Here is a 14,228-nt window from a genome sequence, read left to right as displayed (position 1 = left end):
CTATGTGAGATTTGTGCTGGACAAAGCGGAGGTGGGACAGGTTTTTCTCCAGGTACTCTGGTTTTCCCTGTCATATTTCATTACAGCAACAATCTCCAATATAATTTCATGTCATCTGTCATTCAACAACCATTGCCTCAGAGGAGTGTGGCAGGCTTCGAGCTGGCACAATTCCCATCCTTGCCATTAGATGAGGGCTTCATTCATTCCATTCCTGACCTGGTAAAATGACTGGAAACAGGCTGTGGATTTTCATGGGCTGTAGCACTGTCCTGAGTACGTCAGAGATCAGCTACAACCCCGCCTGTTGTCCTTTGTCGATCAAAATGAACCAGACCGGACAAACAAGCAGCATCAAGTTTATCAAAATATTCTTTCTAGCCTACTACGAATGATACCAGCCTGAAAAATTATTGTTGTTGTTTTGTTTTTTCTTGATGCTTCTGGAGATACGAGAAAGACCTACTTGATAAACTTGATTCCTGCCCAACTGAGAAGTGAGGACAAGATCATTCTGATCATTCTGACTGTGACTTCCTCAAGGATTGCAACCACCCTTCCCTTGGTTGAGAAATAGCAAACTCCATGCTGAAAGATCCCCATCAATGTTTACCACATGGAGTCCTGGCCAGGGGCTGATGACCTCAGATGCTAGGCCCCTTTAAACAACAAGCATAAGCATCATCATCATCATCATCATCATCATCATCATCATCATCATCGAGTCCAGCTTGACTTCCTCAGGTAATACAGCCACTCTTCTCCCTGGTGGAGGAATAGCACACACTATGAGTCTTCACATTTTACCATATGGAGTGCTGAGAGAGTCACACTGATGTCATGGGACAAGTGTACCATTGCCATAAGAACACTACTTGAGAGAACTGGATAAAAGGAGGAGTCAAAGTACTGTTCTTCAGAGAGATTGCTGACATACAGAGCAAAATGGTCAACCAGAGCAAATGAAGTCAATGCCCTACTTCGACAGGGAACATCCCCAAAAACAGCATAAGAACTTCCTTTACCTCCTGCCACCTTATAAGAACACAGTGCTTGTAATGACATACATAATGAAAAGTGGTCATAACTGCTGTCGATGGGAGCAGACATACAGATTGAAAATTAATATTAAGTTTCCACTCCATAACTGGAAACTAAAAATGAGAGGTGGAGAAGAGTGAGAAAAATCTAGATTTTGGATCTTCTGCTAGATAAAAATAAAATGTACACCTTTTGAATAAAAAGCTTTGCAATTACTTGTAGAGTAAAGCAAAATGTTTTAAAATGTAGCTCCAAAATTGAAAGTCATAAGTATGTACCTCTATTTATTTTTCAGCAATGAGAGACTACAATACCTGAGCTTCAATATTGGATTACCAATCTTAACAAACTCACCCTATTTCCTGATGTCCCTTCTGTCACTCCTCAACTTATAGTATTCTACATTTCTCCTCCAAAGTGCTTGTCATCTTAAGTCACTTCACACTGGGATCTTCTTTTCCTCTGGCAGACAACAGGTTATATCCTTTGCAACAGTCCAAACTACCAAGCACAATTACCGACACAAAATGTTAATACGCTGTAAAATATCAAGTGACGACCATTGTCACATGCAACCATGATATTGAGGTTCCTAGTTCGATACTCGGGTAAAGAAACATTACTCATATAAAAGTTGCCATCATAATTGGAGTATCTATGAGTGTGGGAAGCAATTAGACAGCACCATTCCCTGTAAACAGCCTTAAATATGAGAGAGCTGGAAGGTAGCGGGCAGACTAACAGGTGTGTTAACAGATTCACAGCAGGAAGATGGTTGGTTCAAATCTGATTGTGATTTTTTTTTTTTCACTCCGCTGGCAGCAACAGCGGCCAAACCAGACTACAGGATGTCACCATCATGCTTAACACACACGGGCAGGTTATTCTCCTGGCAACAATGATTCACCAAGGACCTCACATCCGTGAGCAGGTAGTTGCTCTTGATGAACAAGGAAATCTAACCGCAACAGAGGATGGACGACACCATACTATCCCACAGAGTACAATGATGTGCTGGCTCGTGTTTGTGGCAGGTCTTGAACCAGGAACAGGACAATCGCTTGATCGTGGAGGCCTATTTGATCCCGTTTATGAATACCATCCAAGAGTGGACCAAGACAAAGACAGTAATGGTGGAGACCAGGCCCAACCCCATGCCAAATACAAACAACGCTCTCTGGGAGGTTGTCAGTGCGGCCTAGGATGAGGTAGCAGGTGATGACAATACCATACCTGCCAACTTTTGAAAAGGGCTATCAGTAAAACTCACGCGCACCAAAAAATCTAACGATTTTCGACATAAGTTACCCCAGCTTGACGAAAATAATAATACTTCTGGGCTACGAAATGCAACAATTCATGCTTTAAACAGGATACTTCAACAAAATCATATCTACTTGCATCATAGGCCAATGATTTGTAGATGAACATAACAATCAAGAAGAAATCCATGTTAAACAGCAGCAGGTGTGGTGAATATTGGTTTGGAGCATACATAACAGTACTCCCTTGATAAATTAAGCAGATATGCAATAACTGAAAAAGGCTTTATACAATAAAACTTGTTTAACGTAAGGGTTGATCTCCGCTAATTAACATTTAACAACAATAACATGTTAAATGTTAAAACTGTTAAATGTTAAATGGTGACACCATTAACATGTTAAATATTGTTTCATTTAACATTGTGTCCGCACTTATAAACATGTTAAGCTTGACTCTGCCAGGCTGAGTGACTCAGACGGTTGAGGCGCTGGCCTTCTGACCCCAACTTGGCAGGTTCGATCCTGGCTCAGTCTGGTGGTATTTGAAGGTGCTCAAATACGTCAGCTTTGTGTCGGTGGATTTATAAGCATATAAAAGAACTCCTGCGGGACAAAATTCCAGCACCTTGGTGTCACCAAAAATCTGTAAAAGTAGTTAGTGAGACGTAAAGAAAACAATTTTATTATTTAACTTGACTTCCTTTGTTTTATATACAGGTAGTTCATCATATCAGTTTGTGGTAATAAATTCAGATGGTGTCTTGTATTTCAAACAAGGACAATAGACTCAGATGAAGAGGATTTGGCCTTTGTTACTGCCACCGTTGCTTCTTACAAGACCTTGAGAAGAAAGGATTGGGGAGTGTGGGTACGACGATATCCCAATAAAAGGCACAATGTGGATGATATACTGAATGAGCTAAAAGTAGAAGACAGGTTTGGATTTTAAAACTTTTGAGAATGTCTGAGCATGAGTTTAATATAATTTGGGGGGAAAAAACTTCCTACCATAAGAAATGAGGACACATAGTTACGAGCAGCTATTCCACCTCACCTGCGTCTTGGGATAACTGCGTTTATGCACAGTATAAACTTCCAACTACCGGCTTTTCTGAACTTTTTGCATTTCTCAACTGTTCTGGGAACAGAGATGCTATTTTTTTTAATGAATTCACAGGAGCAATTATAGATAAATTTGAGTTTCTAGAAACTGTCGGCTTTCCTCGCTTTATCTCGGTATTCCTTCAACAAGACATCCCACAAGGAAGGGCTTTCTATTATATCATTAATTAAGTTCAGAGTGACCTCTCTGCTCCACTCCATTTCTGATTATAAATTTTAGTATAGTGCAGAGAGAACGACACACGTGCGCGTACTGTATTTGTAGCTTGTAACTATAATCCTACTTTTTGGGTTTTTGCACGAGAAGCAAGCCGTTTAAGCAATCTGTTGGCATGGAAACAGCATAGAAATTGCCAAAGCTGTGCTAACATCTCACGAAAAACGAACTAACTTGACAAGTTTTCCACCTGGAGCAGAAAACATGCCAACATGTTAAAAGTGTTAACCTCAACATTCTGAGTTAACATGCAAAATCAATTGGAAGATGCAATGACAAACATACATGTCAATTCTAACATGTTCAATTTAACATGGTGGTGATAAATGTTAATCAGTGTAGACCGGCCTTAACACAGGCAAGAAATAATATTTCTTTCTAATCTTTTGGACATTTTTAAATATTATCATGGTTTTGCTATACTTTGTCTTTCAGGCAACCCTCAAACCCTCAAGTGGGGAAAGTGTTTGCTAAATTTCTTTAGTGTGTGTATATATATATATATAGTACTGGAAACTTTTGTCTATCAATCTCCGTGATCTATCTGAAGCATTTCTTGTTCAAAATATGTGGCGTGAGAGGGGAGCCAAGCCAGCCTGCAGACTTCGACTGAGCTCGCTGCTAGTGGCTCAAGGTGAGGCGACATCATACAGAAACTTCCATCGCTTCTGTGTTTAATAACTTCTACTATAAAAATCGTCCAAGCATAAGAAGTACACCTTCATGTAGCCTATGTTAATATATGCATGATTAATAAATTTCATGAAAATTTGTGTAAGAATAACAAAATTAGAGCAGGCTGAAGTAATTGGAGAATTCTGCACTGCACGAGGCAACCTGTGTATAAAAAAAGAGCCCGGCCAGAGACTTGTCAGTCAGTTGTGTTCCACAGTCCAGCCGTGCTGGTGGGCTGAGGGAAAGTTCTGTCACAATTGTGCAGAAAGTGTTGTATTATTCTTCAAAGTACACTTCGACACGTGTTAGAATATTTTCACGTCGTAAAGACTTCAAAATTCGCAACTTAAAGAGTACTGTTATACCTTGTGTCACAAGTGACATCAATTGTAGTGAGAAATTTAACTTAGGATTCAGATTGTGAATTCCAACATAGTTTCTTTCTGTGTGAAAGCTTGAGACTGGTGCAGGTCTTTTTCTAGTAGACAGCCTTCTTCACATGGTTATGAGGGTATTTAGGGGTTTAGTAAGGATGTAAAGGAGAGGACATATAAGTCTCTGGAAAGACCCCAATTAAAATATGATTCCAGTGTATGGGACCCTTACCAGATTTACTTGATTCAAAAACTGGAAGAGATCCAAAGGAAAGCATCACTATTTGTTCTGGGTAATCTCCAATGAGTAGTGTTATGGAAATGTTGCAAACTTTGGGCTGATAAGACTTGGGAGTAAGGAGACAAGCTCCTCGACTAAGTGGTATATTCTGAGATGTCAGCAAAAAGATAGTATGGAATGACATTAGTAAACAAATAAGCTCGAATGAAGTTTTTAAAAGTACGAAAGATCATAATATGAAGTTGGCTTTCAAGAAAAAAAAAGTGGCACTTGTTTATAGGAAGAGAAATTAGGTATTGGAACAATTTACCAAAGGAGATGCTTGATAGATTTCCAACTTCTTTGAAATAATTGAAGAAAAGACTAGATAAACAACCAAGGGAATCTGCCACCTGGATGAAGGCTCTTAATTCAGATTATAGAGGCAATTGATAATCTGAGTATATCTTAAGGCGAGTGAGATACGTTGTACATCGTTTCTCTAGCGTAGTGGTGAGGTACCTTTTTATACAGCAGATTATATATTTCATGACCGAAAACATTCACAAGTCATACATTCATCTCCATAAGTTAAGGGATCTTCAAGAGCCACGAAAAATGTGGGGCACGGTGATAATGTGGGTACTAAAATGTGCCCCGGCAACAATTTGACTCATTACATAGTGTTACCGATACCAGGTATACAGAAAAACCAGACATGGACAGAGGATGGCACTGATCGTGTGTGGTGTTCCTCCACCGGTGGCATACAGAATGTCAATACGGGGTGTGATAACCTCGCAACGGCAATGTAGGATGCACAATGGCTCCCCATACTCTTGATCAGACTGTCCAGCATGGCTTGCAGTAATGCATTCCATTGGTGGACAAGCACCCTTTGGAGGCCAACAATGGGCCGTGGTGGTGATGGTCGGAATACAGTCCTTCAGCCTAGAATGTCGTATGCATGTTCAATCGGATCCAAGTCCAGGGAGTGAGTTGGCCACTCTAGACTATGATGTCCTTATTTTGCAGGTACTCATCCACCAGGCCAAACCTGTGTGGACAGGCAATATCGTCCATCAGGTAAAACCCAAGCGCGTGCGCGCACGCACGCACGCACACACAAAAAAAAACTGCACATATTGGTGCAGAATGTCATATAGACAGCACCTGTCACAGTACCCCTAGGAAAAACAAGCACTGGGGTACGTGCTCCTACGCTCCTAACATGATGTCACCCCCTCGTGAGAACACTGGAACACCATTTCGGTCTCTTTCCAAAATATTGGCGAAGTTGCAACGTGTCCCAGGAGCACGCCAGATGAACAGATGGTGAGAGCCACTCTCCAGGCTAAACCGTGACTCATCCGTGAACAGGACACTACATCACTGTTCCTGGGTTCAATCACGACGAGCAAGACACCACGTTTGACGAGCCACGTGGTAACTTTGTGCGAGGGGAATGCATCTGGCAGGTTGCTAAGCATACAAAGCAACCTCTTAAAGCCGATGAGACACAGTCTAAAGGGAGAAGTGTGACCCAGAGGCTGCTGCGAGGTCTCTAGCCAGTGCAGATGCTGTCCTGGTTGGACATCTTTGGCACTTAAGGCAAGATAACAATCCTGATGCTGGATTGTAGCACGTGGGCGACCTTGCCCATATTGCTGTTGAATGTTTCCTCCCTCCTGTAATTTTCTCTACAGCCGTGAAATGAAACTATGGGTGACATTCATCTCCTGGCGCTGACTGTGGCCGGCCTCTAATCTGTTGATTATCCATCCACGCATAATGTCATTCAGTTGTGTTCTCTGTGCCATCCCACTTCCCTACGACTTGAATACTGTGTGCCAAATGCACACAGCACGCAGTCAGAACTGCTTTATCCAAGACCTCTGCCCACATGGACTGTTTCAGGCAAACTAATCGGTCTCATACTGGGCTGCCAAATTTGTCACGTGTTTTTGTGTTGTCCAGCCACAGTTTAGTCTGCGCATCATCGCCATGACTCAATGATTTCTCGTGGATCTCGAAAATCCCTTAACATGGACTCGAGTGTATATTTTGGACTGATTTCATTCCAGTCTTGATTTATATATTAAGTCCGGCTCTATGGCTAAATGGTTAGCGTGCTGGCCTTTGGTCACAGGTTCGATTCCAGCAGAGTCGGGAATTTTAACCAAAATCGGTTAATTTCGCTGGCATGGGGGCTGGGGTATGTGTCGTCTTCATCATCATTTCATCCTCATCACGATGCGTAGGTCGCCTACGGGCGTCAAATCAAAAGACCAGCATCTGGCCAGCCGAACTTGTCCTTGGACACTCCTGGCACTAAAAGCTATATGCCATTTCTTTCTTTCTTATCCATTAAGTCACTTCTTATGTACTGTACTTGGAAGTTCTCAACAACTTTAATTAAATTTGCTTTGAACTTTTCTGCTTCTTTCCTTCTCCACTTCCCTCTCATTATCATCACTGTATTGATTTTCTTAACACTGAATCTCATTCATCTGTGTTGAATCTTCCTATTTACTGCTTCAAACTGTTCTAAGACATCTTTCTCACCCTTGCTCCAAATCACAATATTACCAGCTAATATAACTGCTCTTTTTACCTGTAATTACATTTTCACATATATTTCAAAAATATTACATAAAAAAGGTAGATTTCATTAATAATTTATACACCAGGAAGCAAGATGCCAAACTTAGACATCAGCAGGAAGAACATCTTAAACATTGGTAAAAATGTAGTAACATACTCTACTGTAAAGTTGTTAGCTATAAATAACACTGAAATTTAAATGAATATTTTGAACATCTCCCCTATAGTTGAGTGTCAATGCTTGCATAATGAAATATTGAGTTGTAAACATGACTGCAAATTATCACATTAAACATTTTGCAAGTCCTGACAGCATCATAAACAACATTTCAACATACTTTGATTCTTTTACAAGTTGTCTCCTACGATTGTCATCCTCATTCAGAACCTTCTTTAACTGTAGGAAAAGCTGATGCTTCTCTTCTTTCAGTTGTGCTAAGCGTGCCTCCAACTGTGAAATCTGCTCACGGGTCTCTCCCAACGTCATCACATCTTGTTTTTGTTGCCGCTCTCGTTCTTTCCTCTGCCGCTCCACTTCTGCATCAGCTTCTTGTTCTATGACATTCAAATTATTCATAGAATACCAAACTGTGCTCTGGCATTCACTTAAAAAACTAATTTGAAATTAAAAGAGATTACCAACAACTTTGAAGCAGCATATTAGATGTAATATTTTCAAATAAGCAATGAAAGGAAAGATTCATAAAATATTCATAATAAGATTATTTTCATTTGAAAGAATATACTGCAACTGTTCATGGTTGTACGCAGTGGAAGAGAACCAAAAGGAATTCACTATGAATGAGACATCATTACCCAGTGTAACTTCTCTATAATTAGTGGACTCACACTATAGGAACTTCAATGTTTTAGTTGATACGACGAGAAAAATCACTGTGGTGTGCACCTGATAGGGTAAAATAATGTTACGCGTTTAAGATCCCTAAAACAGAATTTTTTCCTGAAAGAGGTAATTTTAAAGTACCAGTAAACCTATTGCCACAGTTCTCTTACAATAAAATGTTCTTAAATTAAAACCCCTCAGCATTAGACTGTAAAACCCAGAACACTGGAAATGAGCACCTAAAAATATACATCACCCAGCAAACTCAGAGGAGTTCAAAACAACTGTTTCTGAAAGAGAAGAAGAAATGAATGTAACTAAAAAATATCATACGTGAATAATCTCTGCCATCTAACAAACCCCGCAACCAAATTTTGGGAAGAGAATTTTTCAATTTTCTTTTCTTCATTTTTTTCTTTACCTTTTATATAGCTTTGTTAAATGTTTGTACTACAGTATGGTAACTAGGTCTAATGGTATTGAATAGGTGGACTTTTCTCTACCCTTTGAGAGCAACCAATTGTCAATACGGACCATAATGAAATTCATAACTTATGAAACAGTACGGTCAGTTATAAAATTATGAAGCAATCAGTTGCATCACAATTTTCATTAACATAGTCCAGCAGCATTCCGAAGTATACTGGCGTATGGTCTACATTATTTATTTGCGAGAGTAAATACAATTTTTTCCAACATAAACTGAAGACAAATCTGTGGAAATTTGGAATCTTTTCTTCATAACTGGCTGGGAGATTTTGTGCTGCTAGTTTTCATATGTAAACTTAAGTTATTTCATTCAAAACCACATGTGAGCCATCCACGAGTAACCTTACAACCTATAATTTTTAACCTTCTTGCTATTGCTATACCTTTCAACACATACAATTCACTCATAACCATACATATTCTCTCTCATATTTGCACAATATGTTTTTGATATCTGGAAACTTTGCTTTTTTTTTTTTTTTTTTCACGTGAAATGACCGGTGGTGCCCGTGCCGTAACTCTCACATCATATTTACTTCCCATAGCACGATTACCATTTTGCTCTGCCTCTTCAATAACGTGGACCCTTTCTTCAGCCAACCTATAAATGAGAACTCACACTAGTCATTCTAGACATGTGCTACAGTACTACTTAAACAGACACTTCGCAAACGATGCAGTATATACGTGACATGCTTCTCACATTGCATTTCATTTCATTGCATTTCTAAAACTCATTATTTGATCATTTTATAGAACTTAAGACTTTCTGAGTCATTTTGTTACATGTTTGAATATTTTGAAGCATTTATGCATGTGGTATTGGATATTATTAAACAAATACATTGCAACTGGGAAATACCCCAGTGGCAAAGATCAGTTACAATAGATAGTGTGATAAAGTTGTTTTTTTTTTCTTTTTTTTACAATTCGTCCCCGCTCTGGCAAACTAACGAATCTGCAAATTGGCAAAAAATTAAGGGAGTTGAAAGGAGTTGTGATTACTCACATCAAATCAACTTTTATATTTAATGATCAGTTTTATGTGTTAGCCACAAGGAAGGAGCTGCAGAGGGTAGACATTGTATAAATAATAAAATCTAGACCAAAACTTCAGAACTACAGTTTCCCTAGTTTGTCACTTTCGCTAGTTTGCCGTAGTGGGGACGAATTTGCTTTACGTCGCACCAACACAGATAGGTCTTATGGTGACGATGTCACAGGAGGAGGCTAGGAGTGGGAAGGAAGCGGCCATGGCCTTCATTAAGGTACAGCCCCAGGATTTGTCTGGCGTGAAAATGGAAAACCATGGAAAACCATCTTCAGGGCTGCTGACAGTGGGGTTCGAACCCACTATCTCCCGAATACTGGATACTGGCCGCACTTAAGCGACTGCAGCTATCGAGCTTGGTAAAGTAAAATTAAAAAACAACAAGCAATTCCATGGAAAGAAAATACTGGTCTTACAAGAAATAGGCCTACTACTAGTTTAACACTGTAAATTCAGCATCATCATATACAAATTCACACACAACCTAAGTACTTCCAGTGCTTAACACTGCACTTATCGCAACTTTAAGTGAGGATGAACATGGAGACTTGAGAATCTTCACAACGTTTTGTCAATCTGGGGACTAAAGAATCTTTGTTCATCACTTACTTCTTGGAAATGTCCCCATTCCAGGAGAGACACCTCCAATTGGAAAGATCTTCCTTATCAATAGTCGAGATTTTCTTCACGAGCCATGGAGCAAACTTCTCTGCGAAACGTACAAATTTCACCTTGTTTTCTTGACAAGACAAAAGCCCAAAAACTTATTATAATGTCTATAACATAAATATACGTTATACCAACTCGATTAGGCCTAGTAAATTGATTGTAAAATTTAATTTAAAATTTATGTCATTTTACTAGATTTTTGCTGTCATTTTATAGATCATTTTTTAAACATTTTTAGGTCATCAAAATCCTGGCCTTGCTAATCACATATACCCACTCAACACACCCCCTCCCAAACATTTTCCTTACCTCTTGGTATCAGTTATTTTCAACTTAAGCATGTGATAACCCGAATTCCCCCAACTTTCATTACCATACAAGAAAAGAAGTCTGAATATAAAATGTGCTAAAAGTAGGAGACAATAAACAGAGCTTACCACAGAATATCAGTAGCGTAAACTTGCACTCTTAAGGTATCGTTAACAACACAGTAGTTAGTCACACTCACCTTGTTTCTTCTTTTGTCGTTCCCTGATAATGTGTGCCTTGAGAGCTCCCCACATAGCCTTGGTCCTCTTAGGTCGACCAACGATTGCAGGCATTTTTTTCTGGTGTTATATCGTATACACTGAAATAATACAATTTGTCAAAAACCAAATCATGCAATTCCTTTAAATCATGACAGGAACGCATAACATACTGTGTTGATGGGGTGAAAGTTCCTTATGGGGATCACCGTAAACATCTAGGTGTTAACATAAGGAAATATCTTCATTGGGGATTGTAAATAAAGGGTACAGATCTCTGCACATAGTTATGAGGGTATTTAGGGGTTGTAGTAAGGATGTAAAGGAGAGGGCATATAAGTCTCTGGTAAGACCCCAACTAGAGTATGGTTCCAGTGTAGGGGACCCTCACCAAGATTACTTGATTCAAGAACTGGAAAAAAATCCAAAGAAAAGCAGCTCGATTTGTTCTGGGTGATTTCAGACAAAAGAGTAGAGTTACAAAAATGTTGCAAAGTTTGGGCTGGGAAGACTTGGGAGAAAGAAGACAAGCTGCTCGACTGATATGTTCCGAGCTGTCAGCGGAGAAATGGCATGAAATTACATCAGCAGACGAATAAGTTCCAGTGGTATCTTTAAAAGTAGCAAAGATCACAATATGAAGATAAAGCTGGAACTCAAGAGGACAAATTGGGGCAGATATTCGTTTATAGAAAGGGGATTTAGGGATTGTAATAACTTACCAAGGGAGATGTTCAATAAATTTCCAATTTCTTTGCAATTATTTAAGAAACGGCTATGAGAAAGATAGGAAATCTGCCACCTGGGCGACTGCCCTAAATGCAGATCAGTATTGATCGACTGATAGGTACCAATGCGAATAAATCAAGACGCAAAAGGTCAAGTTTATTAGTAGCATGTCTTAATATTTCTAAATGTATAATGTAATATGATTACAGATTTATGTAGTAAAACAGTACGGTATAATACGTCCTGTGGCAAAACATACATTTTGAAGAATGAATACATAAAAACTCAACATAAACGATACGATTAAAAAGTGAAACGTACATTTCAATAAGAGAGGACTACGCCTTTCAGCCAATTAATACCAATTTAACTTTAATTCTCACATTCTCTAGTTTAAATTCTCCTCAAAACAATTCGTCCTATATTATCCTGTCCACATGAACACTGCCATGCTACTTTGATCATTCGTACCAACATTTGATCGATCCTCACTTTACAATGACTAACACGAGAATTTTTCCATTTCAAATAGGTTCCTGGAAGTAATTGCTAAAATATCACTTCCAACTGATATAAAGGTAGAAAAACTGTCGATCATCTATGTACTAAATGGTATTTATGTAAAACGATACAGATGAAGTGTGTAAACACACTGAACCATAACCTACGAACTAGTTGTATCTACTGAAAACAAAAGAAAACCGAAAAAAGTAATTCTGTTTGTTGTAGTACCTGTCAGTGGCATTTCAGGCGCTATCTAGGATATCTCTCTAATATTATTAACAGCTGGTAAAAAAGCCAGCTTTTTCTGTTTTTAAAGAACGGCTATTGGTGAAACTGCAGTAAAAGTGATTATGCTGTTTTAGGTTCATTTACAAAAAATTCAGGTGAATTTTGCAGTCTTTTCATCATAGTTGCCAATGATTCTAAATAACTTATATTATTTTTCATTAACATATATTTTATCTTTCTTCGTATTTTCTTTTTCAGTTTTGAACTCCTTCAGGAAATGTCATCAGAGAGAGATGCAGTTTATTATCCTCAACCTCCACCACCTCCTCTTCTGCCTTTACTTATGAATAATATACCTCAACTTTCCAATCCATGTGCAGTAATTCCTTTAACAGGTAACTGCACACTTGTGAGTTTAGTGGCTTATCAATGCATCCAAACACCAGAAGAAGAGCTGCTTGCAGTTAGAAATCGCCTCTGGGATATGGAAGGAACTCAAGAATCTCCAGCTATTCTGTGCTATAGGCACATTAAACCAGTTTTGCAGGATGGACCAAAGTAAGACTCTCTGATTTCTATTTTCTGCTAGTAGAAAAAGAAAAGAGTGCTTTCAATGGTAGCGCTCTATCGTATATCTCCAGCTACGAAAATCTATTCTTAAAGGGAGCCCATTTAAGAAGAAGGATTCTGCCTCTGTTAACAGAACTGCACCTTCGAGGATGTTGTGATAAGTCTTCTACTTCATTGGCTTGCATTTAGTATACACATCTGATACTAGCTGCTGTCCTCAGAGGCCTTGATTCGCTTTCTGGTACTGCCAGAGTTGTTAGATTGGCGGGAGGGTTGGTGCGTGTTTAAAAAAGGCATATATGCTGCTCATCTCCATTGGGGGGTGTGACTGAAAAGACCTGCAGCAGCATCTCAAGAAATATGGGGACACAAACTTACTTACCTTTTATTACTGTATTTTGGCTATTGCAAAAAGGCTACACCTATCATCTACTTTGCTTATGAATGACAAAAATTCACGGTTTATAGGCTGAATTCTTCTTTGACTCCTAGGTTTACCAATCAATGTTGCCACTGATCAGTGTATAGGGCTGTCACCCAGGTAACAGATTCCCTATCAGTTGTTTACCTACCAGGTGAGTTGGCCGTGCGGTTAGGGGCGCGCAGCTGTGAGCTTGCATCTGGGAGATAGTGGGTTCGAGTCCCACTGTCGGCAGCCCTGAAGGTGGTTTTCCGTGGTTTCCCATCTTCACACCAGGCAAATGCTGGGGCTGTAACTTAATTAAGGTCACGACCACTTCCTTCCAACTCCTAAGCCTTTCCTATCCCATCGTCGCCATAAGACTTACATGTGTCGCTGTGACGTAAAGACACTAGCAAAAAAAAGTTGTTTACCTAGTCTTTTTCATTTTTTGATTTCTAAGAAGTAGAAAATTTATTGAATGTCTCCCTTGGTAATTTTTTCCAGTCCCTAATTCCTCTTCCTATAAATAAATAGGCTATTTTCCCCAATTTGTCCTCTTGAATTCCAACTTTATCTTCATTTTATGACCTTTCCTACTTTAAAAAAATCCTTCATTAGCCTGCAAAAAAAACTTTTTTTGTCTGATACAAACTAAAATAGGTGGGTTTTATTAATTTCATAATGCTGAATTCAAAA

The 14,228-nt window shown here is 39.1% G+C and overlaps 2 protein-coding genes across 4 annotated transcripts in view; one reads left to right on the top strand and one right to left on the bottom strand.

Annotated features, from left to right (window-relative positions):
* The window catches only part of LOC136864829 (G protein pathway suppressor 2), a 131,233-nt gene extending 118,742 nt beyond the window's left edge, over positions 1 to 12,491 (bottom strand). The window contains exons 1-3 of one of the 3 annotated variants that reach the window (XM_067142284.2): positions 12,149 to 12,491; positions 11,080 to 11,199; positions 7,857 to 8,073 (exon numbers count right to left, since the gene is read on the bottom strand). In XM_067142284.2, coding sequence (XP_066998385.1) covers positions 7,857 to 8,073; positions 11,080 to 11,173 — 311 coding nt within the window. In that variant the 5' untranslated portion in view covers positions 11,174 to 11,199; positions 12,149 to 12,491. The remainder of the gene's footprint in view (positions 1 to 7,856; positions 8,074 to 11,079; positions 11,200 to 12,148) is intronic. The other 2 variants (XM_067142280.2, XM_067142277.2) reach the window with 2 other exon arrangements.
* An 80-nt stretch (positions 12,492 to 12,571) lies between these two features.
* Positions 12,572 to 14,228, top strand: part of LOC136864823 (actin maturation protease) — a 61,416-nt gene continuing 59,759 nt past the window's right edge. The window contains exons 1-2 of the mRNA XM_067142268.2: positions 12,572 to 12,714; positions 12,818 to 13,117. Coding sequence (XP_066998369.2) covers positions 12,837 to 13,117 — 281 coding nt within the window. The 5' untranslated portion in view covers positions 12,572 to 12,714; positions 12,818 to 12,836. The remainder of the gene's footprint in view (positions 12,715 to 12,817; positions 13,118 to 14,228) is intronic.

The sequence above is a fragment of the Anabrus simplex genome, chromosome 1 (genome assembly GCF_040414725.1).
Source record: "Anabrus simplex isolate iqAnaSimp1 chromosome 1, ASM4041472v1, whole genome shotgun sequence".
Taxonomy (NCBI): Eukaryota; Metazoa; Arthropoda; class Insecta; order Orthoptera; family Tettigoniidae; genus Anabrus; species Anabrus simplex.
Note: the sequence above shows the minus strand (reverse complement) of the source record. Positions and strands in the feature narration are given on the sequence as shown.